Source organism: Erpetoichthys calabaricus, chromosome 4 (genome assembly GCF_900747795.2).
Source record: "Erpetoichthys calabaricus chromosome 4, fErpCal1.3, whole genome shotgun sequence".
Lineage (NCBI taxonomy): Eukaryota > Metazoa > Chordata > Cladistia > Polypteriformes > Polypteridae > Erpetoichthys > Erpetoichthys calabaricus.
The window spans coordinates 22,116,217-22,139,955 of NC_041397.2; the positions used below are offsets into that span (position 1 = coordinate 22,116,217).

Genomic DNA, 23,739 nt, shown 5'->3' on the forward strand with positions numbered 1-23,739 from the left:
ATATCAAAGGAGTGGCTTCAGGACAACTCTGTGAATGTCCTTGAGTGGCCCAGCCAGAGCCCAGACTTGAATCCGATTGAACATCTCTGGAGAGATCTTGAAATGGCTGTGCACCGACGCTTCCCATCCAACCTGATGGAGCTTGAGAGGTGCTGCAAAGAGGAATGGGCGAAACTGGCCAAGGATAGGTGTGCCAAGCTTGTGGCATCATATTCAAAAAGACTTGAGGCTGTAATTGCTGTCAAAGGTGCATCGACAAAGTATTAAGCAAAGGCTGCGAATACTTATGTACATGTGATTTCTCAGTTTTTTTATTTTTAATAAATTTGCAAAAACCTCAAGTAAACTTTTTTCACGTTGTCATTATGGGGTGTTGTGTGTAGAAGTCTGAGGAAAAAAATGAATTTAATCAATTTTGGAATAAGGCTGTAACATAACAAAATGTGGAAAAAGTGATGCGCTGTGAATACTTTCCGGATGCACTGTATATGGTAAAATCGAGAGATGGCCGTCCATCCCAGCAGAACTAAACTAGAAAAGATGTCAATCCACTCCAGGACAGAATCCCTCAGCACAAGGCAGATTTCGAACCACCAGTGAACCTAACATGTACAGTATGCCCTTTCGATGTGAGCAAAACCCAAAGAAACATACAACATACAGGTAAAATTCCATTACAACGAACTGCCAGGGACCTAAAAAAATATTTTGTTGTAATGAGATTCTGTACTTGTTACTATAGTGCTTTCTTTAACTTGCGTCCAGACATTTGCAATCATTTCAATGGCTTCTTTCATGTTAATTTTAATCTCCTCCTGTCTACAAGTTATGCTGACGAGAATTTTTCTCAGCATTTCCTTGCAATAATACACTTTCAGGGTGCGAATGATGCCCAAATCCAATTGCTTAAGCACTGCTGTGCAACTGGGTGTCGAGGACTTCAATGTGAATATTATGTAAATTGTGGAAGCATGCTGTGGGCTGCACAGTTATCAATCAGAAGACGAATCATCCTTTTCTTCTTCTTCTTCTTCTTCATATTGTGAGGTTTCTGAACTCTTTTGGGATCCTTCCACCCCCACCCACCCACCGGGAACAACATGCTGAAGTGCGTCCTGAAGCGCGAATGCCACGTCTATGGAAGATTGTTTGTCCGTTGCCGGAGCAGGGCAACAGCAGGCTCACAGCGGTGCAGTGAGGCGCCACAGAAGCAAATCCTAAAAGATCGGTGTCACGCTATAAGTCCCTGTTTTACACCCCAAAACATGAGGCCGAGTCTCAGTACTTTAGCAAAACCAGCTTTATTCAGCTTGAAAGAGGAACAGCACGGTTATTTATTGCAGCAGAGTCTGCTGCTCTCTTATAAACAGACGCAGCAGTCAGGCGGGGTTGTGGCTAGGTTAGTGGCCAAGTAATACTGTTCCCTGCATTTACAATGTACCTTGCTTTCACCAATGGAGATCTTTTCTGTTTTCTTCAGTGAAGAGCTGTGAGCCTGTTGTTGCCCCGGCAACAGATAAACAGTCTTCCACAGGCGTGGTGATCGCACTTCGGGAAGCTCTTCGGTGTGTTGTCCATTTGGGGGAGGTCCCAAGAGAGTTTAGAAACCTCACATTTTCTTGAATGAGCACCGCATTAATAGGAATGTTTCTTGAACGAGCATCACTCGTTCATCACAAGAAAGTTGAGAGTGTCGATGGCAAAATTCCAAATTCACTGGCAACGTCTTTTTTCTTTTTGCCGCAATCGAGAGCTGCAAAAATTTCTATTTTTTAAAAAAAAATTTTCTAATATGAACTGTTATTGTTTTTTCGTGTCTGCCATTTCTAGAGGAGGATGACAATGAGTTAAATTCCAGTAGTTGTTTTTCAAATGTTGATGAGCAATAAGCAAAAAGTATCACTGAAAACCTCTGAAAGCAGCTAAAAAAACAGTATGAGGAAAGTTTGAAGAAAGACATTTTTTTTTTACAATGTTTCTGTTTGGGGATCATCATTCACAACTGAGCTGCAACCAGAGAACTAACTGCTCTGTGGATAATTCAGTCAAGCATTTCAAGGTCACTTCATTGTAATGAAAGTGTACTTCGTAGTAACGAGATTTCTATAGACTCTTGTCATATTGGGAAGCTGTCGGGACCATAAAAATACTTCGTTGTAATGAAAATTTCGTTGTAAAGATATTCGTTGTAACTGAATTTTACCTGTATGTGCAACTCCACAAATATGGTGGAAAGGCAAACACTGAATGCAGGTGTCTAGAGTTTTAAATGAAGCATGTTCACCAATGACATAAGAAATATGAGACATTTGACAAAGGAGAGGAGGCCATTCAGTCCACCAGGACCATTTGTTTAGCTAATATTTAAGCTGTCCCAATATCTCCTCCACATTCTTCTTAAAGGTTCTCAAGGTTTCTGCTTCAACTCCATGTCTTTGTATTTTGTTCTAGAGTCCAACAACTGTCTGTGTAAAAAAATTGCCTCCTGGCTTCAGTCTTAAATGCATCTTCTGACCATCTAATCCTGCTTTTTCTGTTCAGTGCAAAAAACAAAACATAAATTCTTCAATGTAGTTTTTTTTTTGTTTACACAAAAAAATTAAATGTCAAAAGAAAATCACTGTTATGCAATCTAGTCAAAGGCAAATCATTATCCACTTAAAGATAATTTCTTGACATTACTTGCCTCCATGATAATCAGGACTCAGCATGATTTTGTCTACAGAAGAAAAGATGTTTCAGTACACAGCCATCACTTTCTAAGAAGAATTTCATTGCAACAATTTTCATGCATTTAGTATACTTGTTGGAAACCAACTATCTGTGCTAATTTTTGAAAATAAGGAATAGCAGATTGGTGGAAAGTCATTTCCAGCTGTGTGACCAGATCATTTTTTTGTTACTTGAAAAACATAATAGGCCTTCTTTATTTTCTGACACTAAAAGATGATGAAAATGCAGAGTGGTCATAACAGCACATTTCTAACACCATGGACAAAAGATTTGCTATTCAGAGATAATCAGCCGTATAATCTTTTTCCTGCTTTAATATCCCTCAATGGAAAACATTACTGTTTCACCTTACATTTTATTTAGTCCATACAAGCCACATTAAGAACTGTGAATTAATTCAGGCCTAGTCCTCCATTTAAATCAGAAATCTGTGACTAAAGAGAAGTACAAACATCTTCTGTAAACAACTAAATCACTCCAGCGTTACACAAATTGCAGGTTTGTATGGAGTTCTTCATATTATTATAAGGCATAGGATGCTAAACATATCACCTTCAATCTGAACACGCAGATATACTGTAGCAAAGTTACAAATAATCTATATACACACTCCAAATCATAGGAGACCATGGCAGAAATTGAAAAAAAATCAAAAAACTGAACTGCACAAATCCAGACCCCCTGTAAGCTAATACCTCTTACAAAACTGACTAACGTAACAATGCCCAAGATCTCAAAAAATTTATATATATAGTAATCAACACAAATAATTTATAGATTAGAAGTGTTTGCATTTTAAACACATTTCTCCATGCAGTTTTTTACAAATTTTGTATTTAATCTCACACAAGTACTGTAATTATGATTTTACTATTTACTTCTCCAGTGTGATTTAAAGAAATCAATAAATGTCATTTAACTCAGCAATTACATTTTATATGTAACTTACATAGTGAATTAGCAAGAGTAATAATAAAGCCTCGTGGTTTAGTAAATACATACTGTTAAGGTTGTTGCAGTGTAATACCTACTATTTGTATTTGGCTGATGCTTTTACCCAAGGTGACTTGCAATGGGGCGGAGTGGTGGCTCTGAGGCTAAGGATCTGCGCTGGTATCCTGAAGGTTGCCGGTTCGAATCCCTGTCACTGCCAAAAGAGATCCTACTCTGCTGGGCCCTTGAGCAAGACCCTTAACCTGTAATTGCTCCAGGGGCGCTGTACAATGGCTGACCCTGCGCTCTGACCCCAAGGGGTATGCGAAAACTAACAAACTTCTAATACGAGAAATCGTATAAGACGAAATAAAGAACAAAAAAAAATATATATATTTCTATTTGTTTGGAACCCAGGCAGGTGAATTGTCTGGCACATGGTCACACTGCATCAGTAGCAGGATTTGAACCCACAACCTCAGGGTTTGAAGTCCAAATCCTTAATTACTACAAGATCACACCTGCCTACTTATGAAACTCTGAAAGCTATTAATCCTCATAAAACAGCTCATCAGTTTTCCCCACAAGCTTCTTATTCAGTTACTAATGAATTACACCAAGGTTAGCTGTCACTTTCTGGCTTGCTTGATCAAATATGATTCAGGGCTCCAGGAATTGTTAATAACCTGACTTATACTGATTTTGAAACTGCTTCATACGAAAGAAAATAAATAAGTACAGATTACAAACAAAAAAAATAAATGCTGCATTAGTAATGCCTTAAACTCTTAAAGGATAAATTCTGAAATATAATAACTGAATCCTGTGATTTCACTTTTAGCCAGTAAATATTTCAATGAGTCATAAACTAAAAGATAAAATCTTTCAAAATGCACAGAACTAACTTCATTACATGCTTTTGTATTGTTGTAGTCGGCATTGTCACCCTAGAGATGGGAGGGGCCTGGACAGGGAATTGACAGCAGGATATTCACAGGTGTGTTGGGCGCTGTGTTCCAGGAACCCCCGGAACTTTCTTGTTAAACCTTACAAGTCTGGGAAGGCTCGAAAAGGCAGATGGAGACTCCCAGGACATTATAAATACAGCCTCATAAATAATAATGGGGGAATGGAAAGAGACACCACACACAATGATGGACAACGATCGGGAATGCTGCAAGAGTCGAATAGCATGTCTAGTTACTGTTATTTGAATAAGTCATTTCCCACAGCTTTAACAGCAAAAGATAATTCTGCAAGAAGACACTTGTGAGGAAGTAGATAACCTCCCAGCAGTAATAAGTGCTACTAAGGAGGTACTGAGAGATTTAGAAATTGTAGAGGGAGAAGTGCTGCTCAGATTAAATAGGCTGAAATCAAACAAATCACAAGGTAGAGGTAAAATTTAACCTCGAGTTCTTAAGAAGGTTAGCAAGTTCATGTATAAAACCTTGATGTATATTTTTAGGAAGTTACTGCGCACTGAGGAAATTCAAACAGTTTGAAAAATGCCATTATATAAAAAGAATGTTAGAGCAAATCCTAGCAACTATACGCCATTAAGCTTAATGTGTATCACAGGTAAATAAATGGATGGAATTATTAAGGATAAGATTAAGCAACACATTGTGATAACAAGAAATTTACTGAACAGTCAGCATCGGTTCAGAAGTGGGAGGTCGTGTTTTACCAACATGCTGGAATTCTATGAGGTAGCAACAAAAGAATATCATCAGAGTGGAACATATGGTATTATTTATCTTGACTTCCAGAAAGCATTTGATATGGTGCCACATGAGAGGTTGAACATCAAACTTAACTCTTTTAGGGCTCTTTTTTTTGTTTGTCTCTTTTCTCCCAGGGCTGAATATTTTTTCCAAAAACTAACTTTTTTTTAAAAAAAGAACACAAAGCAACTGCTTAACATATCAAATCAGCAAAAAAAATTTACTTTTGACAAATGTTACTGTTTTGCATGTTGCATGTTAGCCTGTATACTATTTGATTTCACATACATATCACATACATGTTACACAGCAAAGTCCTGCCAAGTCTGATATCGCTCAAAGCAGCCAATTGCATACACTGCCACATTGCACTGCTTACAATACGTGTTGCACTGGTGCCTCCTTTTCAATTGTCTGTTGCTGCACTTTCTCACATATATTGTTAGTGTGTACTGTAGAGAGACAAGTCACCCATTTGACGTCGTGCCATGCCACTGCCACCAAGTTTTCCGCCCGCATGAAAACCATATTGTCACCTCTTTTCCTCTTCAGCCTGTCTGGCTTCAACTGTAAAGGCCAGTGTCTCCTGTTCGCCCTCACTGTGCCACAAGCTCCAATTCCCCTGCCCATTTAGCTCCATGAACAATTCTGGGCATATATAAAAATTGTCCATGTACACAACATGACCCAAATGTTCATAGCCCTGAAGCAGCTTCAGCACAACCTGACTTGTCAAGGAACAGTTCTCTCTTTGAAAGAAATACTTTCCTGTATATGTAATTACTTTCAGGCAGAAACCAGTGTTTGCTTCTGCCAGTGCAAAATCCTTTATGCCATACTTTGTGGGCTTGTCTGGCATATATTGGTGGAAAAAGGCGTCCCTTTTATTTTATCATAGATGATTCACAGCCAGGCTGATAAAATTGTTTATATGTTGGTTCCACAATGTCAAGCAGGGGCTGAACTTTATACATGGGGTTATAGCCTGGCTCATCCCTTGGGATTTGCTTTTGGTTATCACAGAAGTGAATAAAACTTTGCATGAGCACACACCTATCATGTGGCATGTGACCTGTCCAAAGCCACCAGGGGACAAAGCACGTTTGGACCAATGCTCCTTGAAGTTATATCGCCAGTCTAAGTCCCATCTCTATTTGTAATGCCACAAAGCCCTTCATCTCGTCTTGTGTTGTGGGTTTCCACTTTGAAAAACAAGAATGCGGTACAAGCGCAGCCAGCGATTCAAAAAATTGCTCTACATACCTGTTTGTCTCGTCTGACAGTAGCTGAAAAGCAGCATCAGGAGAGAGCAGCCTGAAGTAGTCCAGTGGCTGGTAATCTGTCATATCCAACAGCAAGCCATGCTGTCTTGTTAAGTCCGGTAGCCAGTTTGGCTCCCACGGATCAATGTCTGGGTATTCCTCCCACATAAATCTTGCCGTAGGTGCATCGGCTGCACAAATGCACTCAGCTGGGGTGGCATTGGCTGGTGTCCGATCAGCTGATGCCGGCTCCTCACTTTCCTGCTCGATCTCCTGATCACTGTCAACAAAATCAGATTCTGAAAAATCAGAGTCCGACTCTGCGATAATGCGCAAAACATCGTCTGCAGAGTATTTTCTTTTCTGCACTCGCTTCGCTCCCTCATGAAATGTCGATGCCATCTTGCCTTTGTTTACATTTGTTTACATTTCGTAACTCAGGCACATGCAAGGATTAGATGCCGAGTCAATGAGGAACATTCCTCCAAGTAGAGAGGGAAGGCCTGTGACGTAACAGTGAGTTTTGTCGCTATTAGCAGCTGATTGTCGCCCTCTAGTCCTGGATGTCGACTTTTGTCGACATGCGCCCTAAAAGAGTTAAAGAAGTGGGACTTCAGGGTGATGTTTATAAATGGTTGCAGAACTGGCTCAAACACAGGAAGAGGGTTATGGTGTGAGGAACCTTTTCAGAATTGGTTGATGTTAAGAGTGGTGTCCAGCAGGGGTTGTACTGTGGCTGCTGTTACTTATAATATACAGTATATAAATGATTTGTATAGAAATATAAATAACAAGCTGGTTAAATTTGCAGATGATACCAAGCTGGGTGGATTGGCAGATAACCTGGAATCCATTGAATCATTACAGAGGGCCTTAACAGCATACGGGCTTGGGCAGATTTGTGGCAGATGAAATTTAATGGAAGTAAATGTAAAGTATTACACTTAGGAAGTAAAAATGTTAGGTCTGAATACACAATGGGCGGTTGGAAAATCAAAAGTACACCTTATGAGAAGGATTTAGGAGTTGTAGTGGACTCTACGCTATCAACTTCCAGACAATGTTCAGAAGCCATTAAGAAGACTAACAGAATGTTAGGTCATATAGCTCCCTGATGTGTAGAGTATACGTTCAAGGAGGTTATGCTCAAGCTTTATAACACACTGGTGAGGCCTCATCTGGGGTACTGTGGGCAGTTTTGGTTTCAAAGCTACAAAAAGGACATAGAAGTACAGGAAAATGTCCAGAGAAGAGCAACTAGGCTGATTCCAGGGCACAGGGGACTAGAGATGTGGTATGAGGAAAAATGAAAGGAGCTGAGCCTTTTCAATTTAAGCAAAAGAAGACTATGAGGAGACATGATTGAAGCGTTTACAATTATGAAGGGAATTAGTCCAGTGGATCGAGACTGTGACTTTAAAATGGGTTCATCAAGAACACAGGAACACAGTTAGAAACTTGTTAAGGGTAAATATCGCACAAACATTACAAAGTTATTCTTAACGCAGAGAACCACAGACACTTGGAATAAGTGACCAAGTAGTGTGATAGATGGTTGGACTTTAGGGACTTTCAAAATTCGACTTGATGTTATTTTGGAAAAATTGAGTGGATGGGACTGGCAAGCTTTCTTGGGCTAAATGGCCTGTTCTCGTCTAGACTGTTCTAAAAAAGACTAAGTCTGGATAATTCCTTGTGAAATAAACTCGACCTTTAACTTCCATTCTTTGTGTATCTCTGCCTTTTCATCTATGGGCATGTTACAATATTTTCAAAAACATTATTGATTTTCTTAATTTGCCTTTTCAATTTCTGATTTGATGAGATTCAGAGGCATACCTATAGCAGCTGACACAAAAAAATTCTAATTTAAATTAAGATATTAAAATGTCAGAGAGAAAAAAAACCAATGCCGACCCAGAGGTTGTGTTTTCACATTTCATCGCATCAAAGAATGAAGCCCTCTAATAGCCCGCTGTGGTAGAATGCAGCCTTGTGCCGAAGGTGCTCAGCAGGCTAGTCAGTGTGTCATGCAGAGAGTTTGAGGCCTTGTTTATGACAGTTAGTAGCACAGCCATTATTCTCTTTTCTGAAACTGCCTTAGAGTCTAGAGAAGTGTCTAGAGCAGCTCCAGCCTGCCTTCCTGATCAACTTATGAAGTCTTTTGGTACTGTATCTCCTAATCTCATGGTACTGCCCTAGTACACCACTGTATAAGACAGGATACTTGCACTGCAGACTGATGGTACATATGCAGAAATAATTTCTTCAATTCCAAAGGCCCTAAGTTTTCTTGGGAAATTGCAACAGTCTTTTTTTGAATATGGCTTCTGCAAGGTGCGGTTGCAAATTACTTGATACTGGACCGCATTTACTCCCTCAAAAACAGTTTATCATACTACATACACAGATCATTACAAAAAGCCTACTGTTATTACCTACATAATACTAAGATGAACATCCCTAAAAGCATTTAAATTTTCATGTCCTCCCAGACATAGGAAAAACACTGAAGCAAACCCTGTATGATATCTACATTGCAGAAAGCAGAATGCCAACATTGAAAACCTGAAGTAAAAAATTACATGGGATAGATTGGACATTTTCATCTATAGGGACTTGATGTTTTTACCTACAAGCGAAACATGTGGACCTCCAGTTCCTCTGACCATGTCCCACTATAAAAGGCTAGATATAAATAACAGTAAACTCTCCACCCATTACTTACAAATGAAAGAACTTGCACTGGTTTATGCACTTTAAATACGTACTGTATGTACCATGCCATGGGTGATTATCAACAGTGGGCTGATGGGCACTGTGTTTTGATTACAGGTTGACAATAAAATTTTTTTTCAATTTTTAAAACATATGAGGTCTTAAGCTTTCAGTTAAGATCAAGGCTCTAACCATAGCAGTTTGCGTGTAATCATGTGACAGACAAATATTTTATATATATATACTAGGGGGCTTCACCCCCTGCTCGCTTCACTCGCCAACCCCCCTGTTTGGTTTTCCGGATGCACACTTTTAAGATTTTTTTTTCTTTGAATTGTTGCTATTTCTTTACTTTCACTTTTATTTCAGAACTTCTGTAAAAACAATATTTGTAATCTTGCAAGTCCCAATATGCTGAATCTTTTTAATGAAGGTCCGGATAGGTTTCTCTGTTTGGAATTTCAGCACAGACAAAACGATCTACATCATCAGCAGTTAATAATTTTTTTTTAACAAAGTAAAAAAAGTAAATAGAGTTCTGCATTGGACTCCTGTCTGTAAAGTCGTTCTATTTTCCTTTCACAGTTTCAAAAGTACATGGGGTTACCAAGGTGATTCCCCAGCTTTTGTCTAGGTTTTTGTACAAGGGCTAAAGTTAAATTAACAAAAAGTCTTAGATTAAAAGATAACAGTATAGTAGAACATAATAAATAAGTAAATTTATGTGAATAAAGTAGAATTAAGTGTTAAGGTGTAATAGTGTAGTAATTATTGTGCAAAACCAAAGTTAGACTGGTGCATAGTTAAATGAGGCAGTTTGTTTGTTTGCGCTACTGTGATCTTTACTTTCTTTTTTTATATTTTCTAATTTTCCTACTTTCATATCCTTTAACTTTCTCCACATGTGTATAGCACCTTTTTTTTTTTTTGAGCCTTTCTAATTTCACTGGTTTCATAGTCTCTAACCTGCTCTGCATGTGTTTAGCGCCAACGTTTGTAAACGTCATTATGAAGTTCTACGTTGTCCTTTTACTCATTGTCTTTTAATTCTGAGCCATACAGTACAATACATAGAACAGAATAAATCCTCAATACAGTATAAAAATAAAAATTCTAGAAGTACGGAGTAGAATTTCACATTAGATGATATTACATAATATGATTTGGATTTGTTTTAAGTCCTGGAGACCTTATTCATCAAGCTGCCTCCCCCATGTTGCCATTCCACATCTGAAATAGCGCTAATCCGATGAAAGGACCCCTCATTCCCACGTCCCCATTCATTAGGGATGACTTTACCTTAGGCAGGCAATCTACAATTTAAAGAGATTGCTATTTTCTTGTGAATTGTTACATATGCATTATTTTCACTTTTACTTTAAAAACTTTTGTAAAAACAATATTTGTTTCTTTATTTCCTGCCCCGCGCGAGGTTACATCTCTTTCTCGCCAGACGTATAATACTGCTCGTGTTGGGAAGGGTGCTGCGGCTGAACGTATGCTAAGGATATGCCTTTGGATCATTTGTTGTCTTTTTGCTGCTTGCTGCCTGCCTCTTCTGCCTGTCGCATGTCGTTGTTTTAAGAGCTGGGAACACATGATGCTTGCCTGCCAAAAGCAATCCAACAACTGCTAGCTTAGAGGTCTGTTGACTTGTTTTAAATGATGGCTCACTGCCTGGTCTCGTGTGACGTTGTAAAAGCAATCACCTGTGTTTTATTTCTGGCCACGGGCATGGCTGAATTTTTTCTTGCAGGATGTATAACGCTACTCGCGTTCAGTTGGTGTAGCTGCTATCGCAGCTTTCTCCACATGTGTATAGCTCCGTTTTTTTTTTTTGAGCCTTTCTAATTTCTCTGGTTTCATAGTCTCTAACCAGCTCTGCATGTGTTTAGAGTCAACGTTTGTAAACATCTTTATGAAGTTCTACTTTCTTTTACTCATTGTCTTTTAATTCTGAGCCGGATTGGACGTGCTTTTTTTCAATTCCACTTGTTCCGGGCTGATCATCACGTTCCTTATTTTCTAAATTTGCACCTAGATTATTGTTTTTCTTTTTAGCATTTTTTTCTCTCCATCACTTTTGGGTCTCTTTTCTCCACGCTTTTCTTTCTTCTTCGTTTAATCATCGATGTTTCATTTCTACCCTATTCATTTCATTTCTACCGTATTGACCTTATACACTTTATATACACTGAGACCCCTGGAGCTGTGTGTGCTGCATGGCTGCCTTTACACTACTGATTTGTTTTGGTTTTTTTTTGATATTGCTTGTAAGTAGAGTGTGTCTTGCAAGACTTTCGTTCTATGTTCCCGTGAGACGCACTGTGGCAGGTCTCTTTCGTCTCGCGGGTCTTTAAATTATCTTCCGAGAAGATCACTTATTGTAGACTATCAGGACAGGGGACAGGATTTCTTTTTATAATAGAGAGATTTATAAGATGGGAGTGGATTTCAGCTTTACCTTTAAACAAACAAAAATGGGAATTAAGGATAATATATCCAATTTAAATCACTATACTTAATATACTGTAATGTAAAAAATGAAAAATAAAATCAAGATATCATCAAAATATGACCCAAGTATGAAAAAATATTGTGGATTGTCCAGCAATTCCCACCATAAATAACTAGCAAACCAAAAAATATTTCACCACAGTGACTCAAGACAAAAAAACTAAATTACATTATGGACACAGAACCAGGTTGTTTTCTGATTTCAGACTTTGGTTCAGGAAAAAAACATTTACTCTTCACAGATTACAGGGTATAAAAGGAATGAAGTGATTCCTTTGGGAGAGAAGGTAACAAGGTTCAGGAACACACAAAGCAAAGCTGGCAGAAAGCTGCCTGGAGTTTTTTGGTCTGAAAAGTACTCAGCAAAAATATACTCCCCATAGTATGGATATAAAGAAAATGAATGATATCAAGATGACTTTTTCAAACATAAGAGGAAAAATAGTTTAAAAACTAGGAGTCTGGGAAAATCATTAATTTTTCATTTATATGATGCTATCAATTATTAAAAATGCCTACCTGTAATACACTGGAATTGACCATCTTCTCGTCTTATCGTAAAGGCTTCACCTGGGTTCACCTGTACCAAGATTACCTGGAAAAAAAAATTAAATACTTTAGTGTAATTAAAGGAACATATCTAATTTTTCTGAGAAAAGGCCATCTGAAACAGGTAACTATTAAAATTTAAAATATTATGGCAGAATTAACCTTTTAAATATTAGGCAAGAATGTCAAGGTGCAAAGGTAAAAAGGAGGCCTCAATTCATTACACTCCCACCACCATACTTGACAGTGGGGACAAGTTCATTCTGGTCTCAGCCTTATCCTTAATGAGGATGGCAACTGGCCATTACAATGTTTAATCTGATGACCAGGTGCTATAGCTCTGTGCTGACCACACTAATGAACTTTGTGTTCCACTCACACACTGAATGTTGAAACTTAAATTCTTAACTGTATTTATTTTTCCCACTGCATGCATCATTTTCCCTAAATAATGCATAAGAAATTTAACAAACATGAGATCACTATTCAATCCATCAACCTCATTTGTTTTGCTAATACCTGAACTGTCCCAATATCCAGGCATTTCTTAAAGTTTTTTGCTTCAAGTACAAGATTTGGAAGTTAGTTCCAGAATCCCACAACTCTGAGTAAAGAAGCACTTCCTGGCTTCAGTCAAATTAATTTCTTCTTAATTTCCAAAATGCACTTCCCGTTAATTTCCGATCAATAAATTCCAACATATTAAATTTGTGGACATAAACCTTTATGAAAAGTGGCAAGTATTAAATAAACAAATATTAGATAACAGTAAACCTAAAAATGTAAAACTCTACACAATCCTTCAGCATAGCCACAAGATAACTACAGTAATCCCTCGCTATATCGCGCTTCATCTTTCGTGGCTTCACTCTATCGCGGATTTTATATGTAAGCATATCTAAATATACAACGCGGATTTTTCGCTGCTTTGCAGGTTTCTGCGGACAATGGGTCTTTTTACTTCTGGTACTTGCTTCCTCAGTTGGTTTGCCCTGTTGATTTCATACAAGAGATGCTATTGGCGGATGGCTGAGAAGCTACCCAATCAGAGCACGCAGTTAAGTTCCTGTGTACTGCTGATTGGCTCAGCGACAGAGTGCTGCATTAACCAGGAAGTCTAATCTCACTCATTCTGCATTCACGTGCCCCTGCTACTGCTTCAGGAGCCGTGTCCAAGTGCCAACAGAAGATGCAAATGATTGCAGAAAAGGTAAAAGTTTTGGATATGTTGAAGGAAGGAAATAGCTACACCGCTGCAGGACACCATTACAGTATCAATGAGTCCACGATTCTTTTTATTTAAAAAGGAGGAAAAGCATATAAGATCTACGGCCGCAGTGTCCTTTAACTAGGGCACAGAACGAGTTGCAAGTGGACGTGATAAGGCAGTAGTCTGGATGGAATCTGCTTTAGGGATTTGGATTGAAGAGTGCTGGAAGAAGAACAACGGCGGTGCTAAACAGTCGCCTGAAGAGGCTCCTTTAGAAGAGCTGTAACGCTATCCTTTGTTGTGCAGTAAAATTAAACTCATCGTTATCGGACAAGTCGTCGTGTCATTGTTGGTGTGTAACCATAATTAATTATCTACGTACAGTACTTATTACATGTACATAGTTTAGTGTCACTGTACACACATTTTACTGTATACAATTTTTCTTGCATTGTACGTATTTATTGCTGGTGGCCTGTCTGTCGTAATGGCTGTAACATATGTGATATCGGAGACGCTCGATATCTTTAAAATAATATTTAGGTTTTACTGTAGGTAAACTGTGTTTACATACATAATTTCAACGAATCTTACCTAATATCTAAGAGAATACAAAGGGTTTATGCTGTATAATTGTGCATGAAATGTTTATAATAGTGTGGGTGAATTTATAAGGGCTTAAAATATATAAAAATAACCATATAAACATATGGTTTCTACTTCGCGGATTTTCTTATTTCGCGGGTGGCTCTGGAACGCAACCCCCGCGATGGAGGAGGAATTACTGTAAACACTATTTAATTAAAAAAAAAAAAAAAAATAACAACATTTTAGTTATGGATTCTCAATCTCAATTCAATCAGCCGCGGATCTAAATAGGCCGATTTTCACTAAAAAAGACTCGATGAGTGATTGGTAAATTGGCCAATCACAAGAGCCGATTGTTTCATCCAGTTTTTCTAAGTTTTATAGCAATTTAGTTGTTTTGCTCCTTTACACCAGGTATTATGATAATTGAGCCAGCATGTGTCTTTTTTTTCCGTAGCAAACTTCCTGCAGTGTAAACAAAGAGTAGAAAGTCGAGGCTGTTTTAGTAGAGAGCTCAGCTTTTACATTTAAGAAAGTGGAGTAATAAACTGAGAAAAAAGAATCAGAGAAATCATTCTCTACAATTACACAAATAGCAAGAAAAGCTACCCTAATGAGTTCAGACCTTTATTTTGTCCTTTAAAATTAAAATAGACACCGTTTCAGGTTGGACAATGTACTAGTTTTAAGTGCAGCAGCTTACATCTTTAATTGGAGAAAGAAAAGATAGACGAATTTGAAATTGCTGCCTAGTAAACAATGCGCTTGTTAGCTTAACAGCAAAATGTGTCTTTTACTTATAAACCTGTTAGCATGTTAGTATTGTGTCTACTTGATAAACAACTTATGAACATTTGCATTTTTTTTGTTTGTTTCTGTGTATCATACAGTACGTTTTGGTAATAACAAGTACTACATTTGTTAATCCATATTTTATAACTATACCACAAGAATAACTAATCTCTATAGATGAAACAATGATTAAAACCTATAAGTACAGTACATGAATATTTACATTTAAGCAGTGTTCAATTTACATTCTCAATTCGATTATGTGAGAACATATAACATGTTTGATTTTTTTTTGTTAGAAAAATTGTGAAAACTACTTTTTTTAATTAAACCTTGTTTCAGATAGGTACATTACAGAAAAAAAAACAATATGACAACTTGTAATTATCAGAAGCATTTTATTTTATGCTGTATGTATTATGAATATGTATGTTTAAACTTATTTTATTACTTAATGTATTTATTTAAAGGAAAAGATATTTATTTAGGTATTTATATGGTCACAGAATAATAACACTAGAGAATTTCATTTTGTTAATAAAAAATAAAAAGTTAGTATCTGTGGTCTATAGTTTAATTATACAAACACCAAAGGTAACACTTTAATATTAATCATAAGGCTTCTATGCGTCTGGATATGCAGGAGGTTAGTATAAAACATTCTTTAAATGAAAAAAAAAAATCGGAACTGGCCAATCAAGTGACACCGGTGATTGATACCAGCCTTAAAACAAAAAAAAAAAAAAAAAAAAAACCTTATCAGGGTCTCTGCACAAACGAAAAAGCGACAAAGTCACCCTCATCATCACTGAAACCTTTAACAAGCTAGAGATGCAATTCAGAGTTCCCGGTTTTCAGTGACAGATACATTAAGTAGATTAGCGAAGTAGTTCCCTACCTTCTCTATGCCCTGCACCCCTAGAAAATGTGTGATTTATGTTTGCACCCCCTACAAAAGTAGTATGACATTTGAAGATGAAGTCAAATTTCTCATTTTAGAACCACAAATTGAACCACATATTGCATTGCCAAACTGAACACAAAAAATAAGCTTTTAACTCTGTGCATGAAATTAAAATATAAATTGAGCAATTTACCTTTAGAAACCTCAATAATTTTGAAAATCCATACCCCATGAAGCTTAGACATTCAATTGACTATCCGGGGGTCTGGAACTTATTAATTCAATTTGCATTATTTGTTATGGGAAAAATTTGTTTGGTGCTCATCACTTTTGCCACTCATCGTGCCTTCTGTGACAAATTAATGATGAGTACCAATGTACCACTGTATACTAAATACAAAATCAACCACTAAAGTGCAAAATGAACCTTCAATCTTATCACAAAAAGGTTTTCTAATTAAAATGTTCATACATTTATACATCAAGGTTGACAACAGAACAACCAGATCTAATTAGTTTATATAAAAATATATACAGTATGTATCTACATTTTACCTCGGAAACCCATTTATTAGAAACAGCTTGATGTTATTAAAGTTAATGAAAAGATACAACAGCAAATAGACAGACAGAAAGATAGAAGGACAGACAGACAGGCAGAAAGATAGTTTTTACAGAAGCTCTTTAAATAAATAAATACATACATAAATAGATGGAAAAAAATTAATTCAAAATGAAATGCATTAACAGAATTAATCAAGCAAGTCACCTCTATACGTGGTTCAAAATACAAGAATAATTTTTTTAGAATTCAAGTTGTTATTCTACTGGTAGTGTTATGGTGTTGAAACAAGCAACACACTAAACTCTCTTGGCTCATGGCCACAGAAAAGAAAGTGTGATACACAGCTGTCTCTGTTTTATGTTCTACGAGCTGTATATACCCAGCATTGCCCGGGGCAGAAGTAACCTAATCGGTCAAACACTTACATATATACCAAAGTAAACCTAATCGGTTAAACAGCTTCATATATACAGAAGCGAACCTAATTGGTCAAACAGTTATGAATGTGCAGAATGATTTTACAAACATTATGCGTGTTAACAATCATTAAAAAGAAAAGATTGGGGAACTGTTCTTCTATATGTGATGAAGCCACTAATAAGACAGATTTTTTTCAGGACCCAGCTGTTTCATAACTAAACTACTGCCACCCCAAAGTAATGCCTAATACTGGTTTTTGGGGTAGCTGTGGAATAAAAAGGGTGTTTTTTAGTCAGTAACAATCTGACAGTACCCTTCAGTACGGGCTGAAGGGTGCCTATGTAAGGTTTTACATCCTTCCCGTATGGAAAAAAAAACATACTAAACTTTTTTTTCATCATTACAGATAATCTCAGTCAAATCGAAGTACGCATTCTCAATTTATTTTTATCTAATTTTTACTTTTTCACAAAGCCATCCCATGCCAATTTGTATGAATAAACTTTTGCTAGAGAGTTACCAAAAGTTTATTCATGCACATATTTTAATACAGATAATCTATCTGTAATCAAGGTTCTCATTTTCATTCTAATTTAAAATAATAATAGATACTCATTTTTTTCTTCTGTTTTAGAAAAACCAATCTATGCCACCTACGTCTTCGTCAAGTCAGCTTCATCCAGCTTCATCACATATAGAAGAACAGTTCCTGAATCTTTTCTTTTTAATGATTGTTAACACGCATAATCTTTGTAAAATTATTCTGCACATGCATAACTGTTTGACCAATTAGGTTCGCTTCTGTATATATGAAGCTGTTTCATCGATTAGGTTTGCTTTTGTATTTATGTAACTGTTTGACCAATTAGGTTTGCTTATGTATATAGATTAGCTGTTTGTCCGATTAGGTTCGCTTCTGTATATATGAAGCTGTTTAACCGATTAGGTTTACTTTGGTATATATGTAACTGTTTGACCGATTAGGTTACTTCTGCCCCGGGCAACGACGGGTATATACAGCTCGTTATATATACATATACACATATATTTTTATATATATATATATATATATATATATATATATATATATATATATATATATATATATACACATACACATACATACATACATATACACACATAGATGCACTTACAATAACATAGAAATCAATATAAACAACATTAACATCATTATCATATGAGAATATGAAGTAATATATAAGAAGCACATTTCATATAAATATAAATTATTAAACAGTAAAATCTTCTTCTATAATTTGCTACCGTGGCTTTTCGTTGGTCTGTCCAGGATTTGAAATCACATGTAGCTTGCAAACCGTTTGACGTATTGACTTGAAATGTGGTACACATATAATACGTCACGTCTGCTATCAGCTTTATGGGTGATGAATGTATTACTCTTTTTATGTTTATTTTATTTTAGAATCAACTCCTATCTGCGCACACCAGGGTGGCCGTGGGCGGATGCGTATGGTGTATTCACTCCATGTTATCGTGCATTGCGCTGTCACTGGTATTTTGATAAAAGAATTTGAACAATATATAAGAAGCGTATAAATTATTAAACAGTAAAACATTAACATTTAAGAAGTAAAGTTACATTGAGTACTACTGCAGTGCCTTCGGGTATACCTCATTTTTTCTTTGCCCATTACATGCTTAAATGTATACATTTTTTGGTGTACCTACCCGAGAACACGCGACATATAACCGACCGTGGGAGAAGCATGGATTTTAAACACGCGTTGAGTTCATCTGCTGGTCTCCCTCGTGGAATAACTGGTAATGTTTGACTAAAATCTACAGCGAGTAAAACGACATTACCTCCTTTTTTTTTTTTACGATCTGTGAGATCTTGCTTTTTTCGGTTCAAGGCTTCATAAGCTCTTTTATGTTCAATGTTGTACTTAATAAGTAGTAATTATCCCAAACCATGATCTTTGAATGTTGCAAGACTTTCGCCTTGTATGTAGATCGGGGTAATTACATTCATTGCATTCCTAGTCTGAATCACAATCTGATTGTATGGGTGGTTACCTGGCACTGTAGGGTTGCCACCCGTCCTTTAAAATACGGAATCGTGCCGCGTTTGAGAATGAAATTGCGCGTCCCATTTTCAATCAATACTGGACGGGATTTATCCCGTATTTTTTGTATCATTTTTTTTTTAAAGCAGCGTCTCATGCAAATCATCCCACACGCATTTTATGAAGATGCCTCCTTTCCTACTTTTGATTGGGTAATACTTGATGTCATCGTTAGTTTGATTGGTGTTTTTAACTGTCCAGTGAGTAGGGCGTGTCTTTCAACCGTAAGCAGATTTTTTGCAGTGGTATGACTGACCTCGACGACGGCGACGTTATACGTCAAAAATAAATTACGATAAATGACGATTTTAGCGATACTTTATTACGACGGCGGCTACATAGACACGATCAAATAAAAACAAAAAAATCAAATAATCATTCTACATTTTCAAAACGTCGAAAAAACCGACGGAATGAAAAAAAGGCCCACCCGACGACCCACCCATTCCATTTTTATATATACAGTCGACCCTTGATATACGACCGGCTTGACATGCGAACAACTTGATTTACGACCAAAATTTTTATTTTGATTTACGACCAACATCTTGCGTTACGACCTGAATGCGGTCACGTGTATCCGCTTGCGCGATTGTAAACAAACAGAAACATTCTTATTAATACGGCACTCATTCAATAAAATGTCAGGTTTGTAAACTCTCTTGGGACCTCCCCCAACTAGAAGACATGCCAAAGTCCAAACTCCTTATGGAAGACTGTTTATCTGTTGCTGGGGCAACAGCCGGCTTAAAGCTGTGCGGAGTCTCACAGCCAAAGCAAACAGAAAAGATATCGATGGGTGATAAGCATGTGATATCCCTGCCCGGCAATGGACAAGCAAGCTTCCACAGTCGCGGCAATTGCGCTTCAGGACGCACTTCAGCATGTCGTTCCCATTGAGTGGGGAGTTGGGGGGTCTCAGAAGAGTTCAGAAACAGTTCCTTGTATCATCGCAAGGAAATGCTGAGAAAAATTCTCGTCAGAATAACTTGTAGGCAGGAGGAGATTAAAATTAACGCAAAAGAAGCTATTGAAATGATTGCAAATGCCTGAGCGCAAGTTAAAGAAAGCCTTCAGTTTCATTATCATCCTCCTCCCTTCCTGCAGCCCAAAGATGTCAAATTAAATGGTGAGTACAGTATGAAGTTGTTGTTTCTGATAGGCTAGGCACTTTTTATTACTTTTTGGTTAGTACATTAGAAAAATTATTGGTGTTTTGGTAAATTATGCACATTATACAACCCTTTTTTATTATGAAAAGATTAAGTAAGTGTTGCAGTGGGAGGTTCGGAACGCATTATGGGTATTTCCATTATTTCTTATGGGAAAAATAGTCTTGACTTACAACCAACTTGAGTTACAACCAGCCCACTCAAACGAATTGAGTTCGTAAGTCAAGGGTCCACTGTATAGATAAAGATGCATGTACCACTAAATACATGGAACTGAAGACCCGATGGAACAAACTGGCACACCTGGACAGTGACATCTTCTTTTTAAACAGTTCTTTTATAAGAAGATCTTGATCATATTTTGTGAACCTCTCTTGCTAAATGAATCTTAAGTTGGAGAGGTTCATTAATATTTGATATTAAAATGTCTCACATAAAGGTTTATATTAGCACGGGTAACTCCAGTTTCGGTGTTACACCCTGCTTGAGCTGCCTCAAAAGCTTGCATATTGTAATCTCCTCAGGTAGCCAATTAAAGGTGTCAATTTCCTTTGTTTTCCATTGCAAATGAGCACACAGTAATAATTGCATGCAAATAAGGTAAGAAACAGCAAACCTGGTAAATTGTTCATTTGCTGATGTCTCCATCATTAACACATCTTATAATTAAATATTTACAAAAACTAATAAGCAGGTTTAAGAATGTTATTAGAAACGAAGAGTTGGGAGATTACAAGTTTCTAATCCTCTAGAGCAGGAATGTCTAAACTTAGATCCTGGACGGCAATAGCAGCTACAGATTTTCTCTCAAAACACTTTATTAGTAACTAATTACTGCTGTTAATGGAACCTAATTTTTACTTTTAGTTAAACTAACCAGCTTTATAAGATTCAGAACCCTTGTCTCTTTTTTCTTTATTCAGGAGCTAAACAATAATGAGATAAAAGGTGGAAAAAAAAGATGAAGCCACTTTGGCTACAAGGATTCGAGTCTAATGCTCAGAGCTTTAGAACCAATTAAATATTTTACCAGCAAGTACAATAAATACTGTCAGATATTTTCTAACTCAACAAAATCCCAACAAGCACATTTAATTATCGTAATCCATTAACCACAAATACTAGTTATTGAAACAGTCTGGGTTGAATTCTGTTGCCACAACGTCCTTCAACCTGGAAACGCTGATAACATGACCGGAATTGAGTCGAACCCCAAAGTGCAATGGTGCAGAGCAGTCAAATAAATAATCCATAAACACAGTGTTCACAGAGGTTAAAACCAGCAATAAATCATTAAAACCAACCATAAAACCATACACACATCGGGTTCTTTTCCTTCTTTTGTTCTTCCTGGCAGCCCAGTGTATCTTTCTTCCTTGTGTTCCAAGTTCATCTCATCGGGTCTTACAACTGCCGCCGAAGACTCAAGCAGCTGCAGTCCCCTCTCCAGCTCTCTCGTCCCGACAGCCTCTTTTAGCATCTGCTATGACATTCTGAGCCAAACTTCAGTCTTTCACTAGGTACCCTTCAAATCTGCAAGATCCCAGGGAGGCTTCGCAATCACCCCAGCTCCTCCAGACTGATCAGCAGGGGACGATCCATCCATCGCAGGACTACTGACCACTCAGCCTCCTCTCCACTGTGCTGACTCTCATTTCTGATTATGTCCTTCCTTTCTTCAGTATTCTTTTGTCTGTGCGTTTTTATTCCCCTATATGCTTCCCTGAATGTGTCATTCTAATTAACGGCAAGCTGCAAAGTACCAGTGTGGAACAGCTGAACTAATTAAGTAATCAGCTTGCCTTCCACACTGCACACCCCACAGTCGCCCACCTCCACAACTCCGCACACACCCACAGAGCTAGAGTCGCACTGCTTTTTAAAAACTTTTGCGGCCACAGACCACCATTTCATCACAGTTACTAATTAGCAGTTTGGTTAGAATGAAAGCCTACAGGAGGTGAGACTGTACAGCGACATGACTGTCTATGTAAGCCCATAATTAAATTACAAATGAAATGTTTCCATTGGCAGATGTTCTGAAACAGTATGAGATTGTCTCACATTATTTGACTTTACTGAATCACAGCCAGATATTACTAGTTCCAGCGAATGGTTATAGTTCTCCTAATCTGGCCACCACTTGCCATGGTGGAAACCAGATTCTATTTTAACTTATTTCACCAGTCCTTTCATTTATTTTTTGAATGTTCTAAGTTGAGTTTGATAAATGTGAGGAAGTCCATGAAGCCTGTTTGTTTAGCTAAGAGCCAAGTTGTTCTCAAGTTCTCATTAGGTCACATTTTAAATTACAGAACCGCATGCATGGTGGTGCTGTGGATGTTGCTACCGACTTACAGATCTATTCTCCTGAGTTTGAATCCCAAGTAGCTGTCCATTTCAATGTCTATATGGGTGTTCGCCACCTTAAACACATAATTTAGAGTAAATGGTGATCCCCTACTCTCCCTGTGGTCATGGGATTTGGGTAATGACTAAAGAAAGAGATCATGGGCACAAGCAGCCAAAATTAGCTTTCTCCATTGGGTGGCTGGGCTCTCCCTTTGAGACCGGTTGAGAAGCGCAGACATCCGGGAAAGGATTGGCGTAGAGCTGCTGGTCCTCTGGATCAAGAGGAGTCAACTGAAGTGGTTTGGGCATCTGATATGGATGCCACCTTGTGGAGGTTTTATGCACACAATAAGCTGGGAGAAGATCCTAGGGGTAGACCCTGGGCTCGCTGGGAGGATTATATCTCCCAGATTGCCAGGGTACACCTTGGGATCCCACAGTATAAATTGGCCAGTTTGGCTTCGGAAAGGGACACATTGGCCATAATGTTAAGATTGTTCCCCTGCGACCCAGTTTCAGATAAGCGGTGGAACATGAATGAACGAATGAAAGGTGATTCCAAATTGACTCTATGATGGACTGAAACTGTACCCATGACTGCTTCCTGCCTTGCACCCAGTGGTACCATGGTAAGCTAAGGCCCTAGGCTTGGCGCATTGTGCTTTGCACAGACCACACTCTGTTCCATTATATTGTGAAAGTCCATTACGAAGTACCTTATAATGCTTTAAACAAACAAAAATTAAATCTTTCCAAGTTAATGTAAGTGTTATCACTGCTCCCTTACTGTATATTAAGTATTTTGTTTTCCCATTCCAAGCCAATTTTCTTTTCAACCTCTAGTCTTATCTTACAAAATCCTCAATAAAGCTATTACTCCTTTGAATTGACAACTTTTAATACATTTTAATTGCTTTTTACAGAGGAAATTGCCTGCTTAGCCTTCTAACCCTCTAAGCAGCACCTTTGAGCGTCATCTTTGAGGCATGTTTAAATCACACTGATTATTCTGTGATCTTCACGTTCGATTTTAATTGTTTTCCTTTTTCTCACTGATAATGTTGACCTTGTGACCCTCAATGTAACTCTTTTTAATTAGGTGAACAGAGCTATGGGAAATTCTAAAAGATAATTCCATGGATTTTGGAAATATTTCCTACAGTTTCAGATGACATTGCCAGACTTCTAA

At 37.6% G+C, this 23,739-nt stretch overlaps 1 protein-coding gene across 3 annotated transcripts in view; it reads right to left on the minus strand.

Moving 5' to 3' along the window:
* fndc3a (fibronectin type III domain containing 3A) overlaps nt 1–23,739 on the minus strand; it is a 418,327-nt gene that overhangs the window by 208,366 nt on the left and 186,222 nt on the right. For all 3 annotated transcript variants that reach the window (XM_028799242.2, XM_028799241.2, XM_051926327.1), the window contains one exon: nt 12,410–12,485. In XM_028799242.2, coding sequence (XP_028655075.1) covers nt 12,410–12,485 — 76 coding nt within the window. The remainder of the gene's footprint in view (nt 1–12,409; nt 12,486–23,739) is intronic.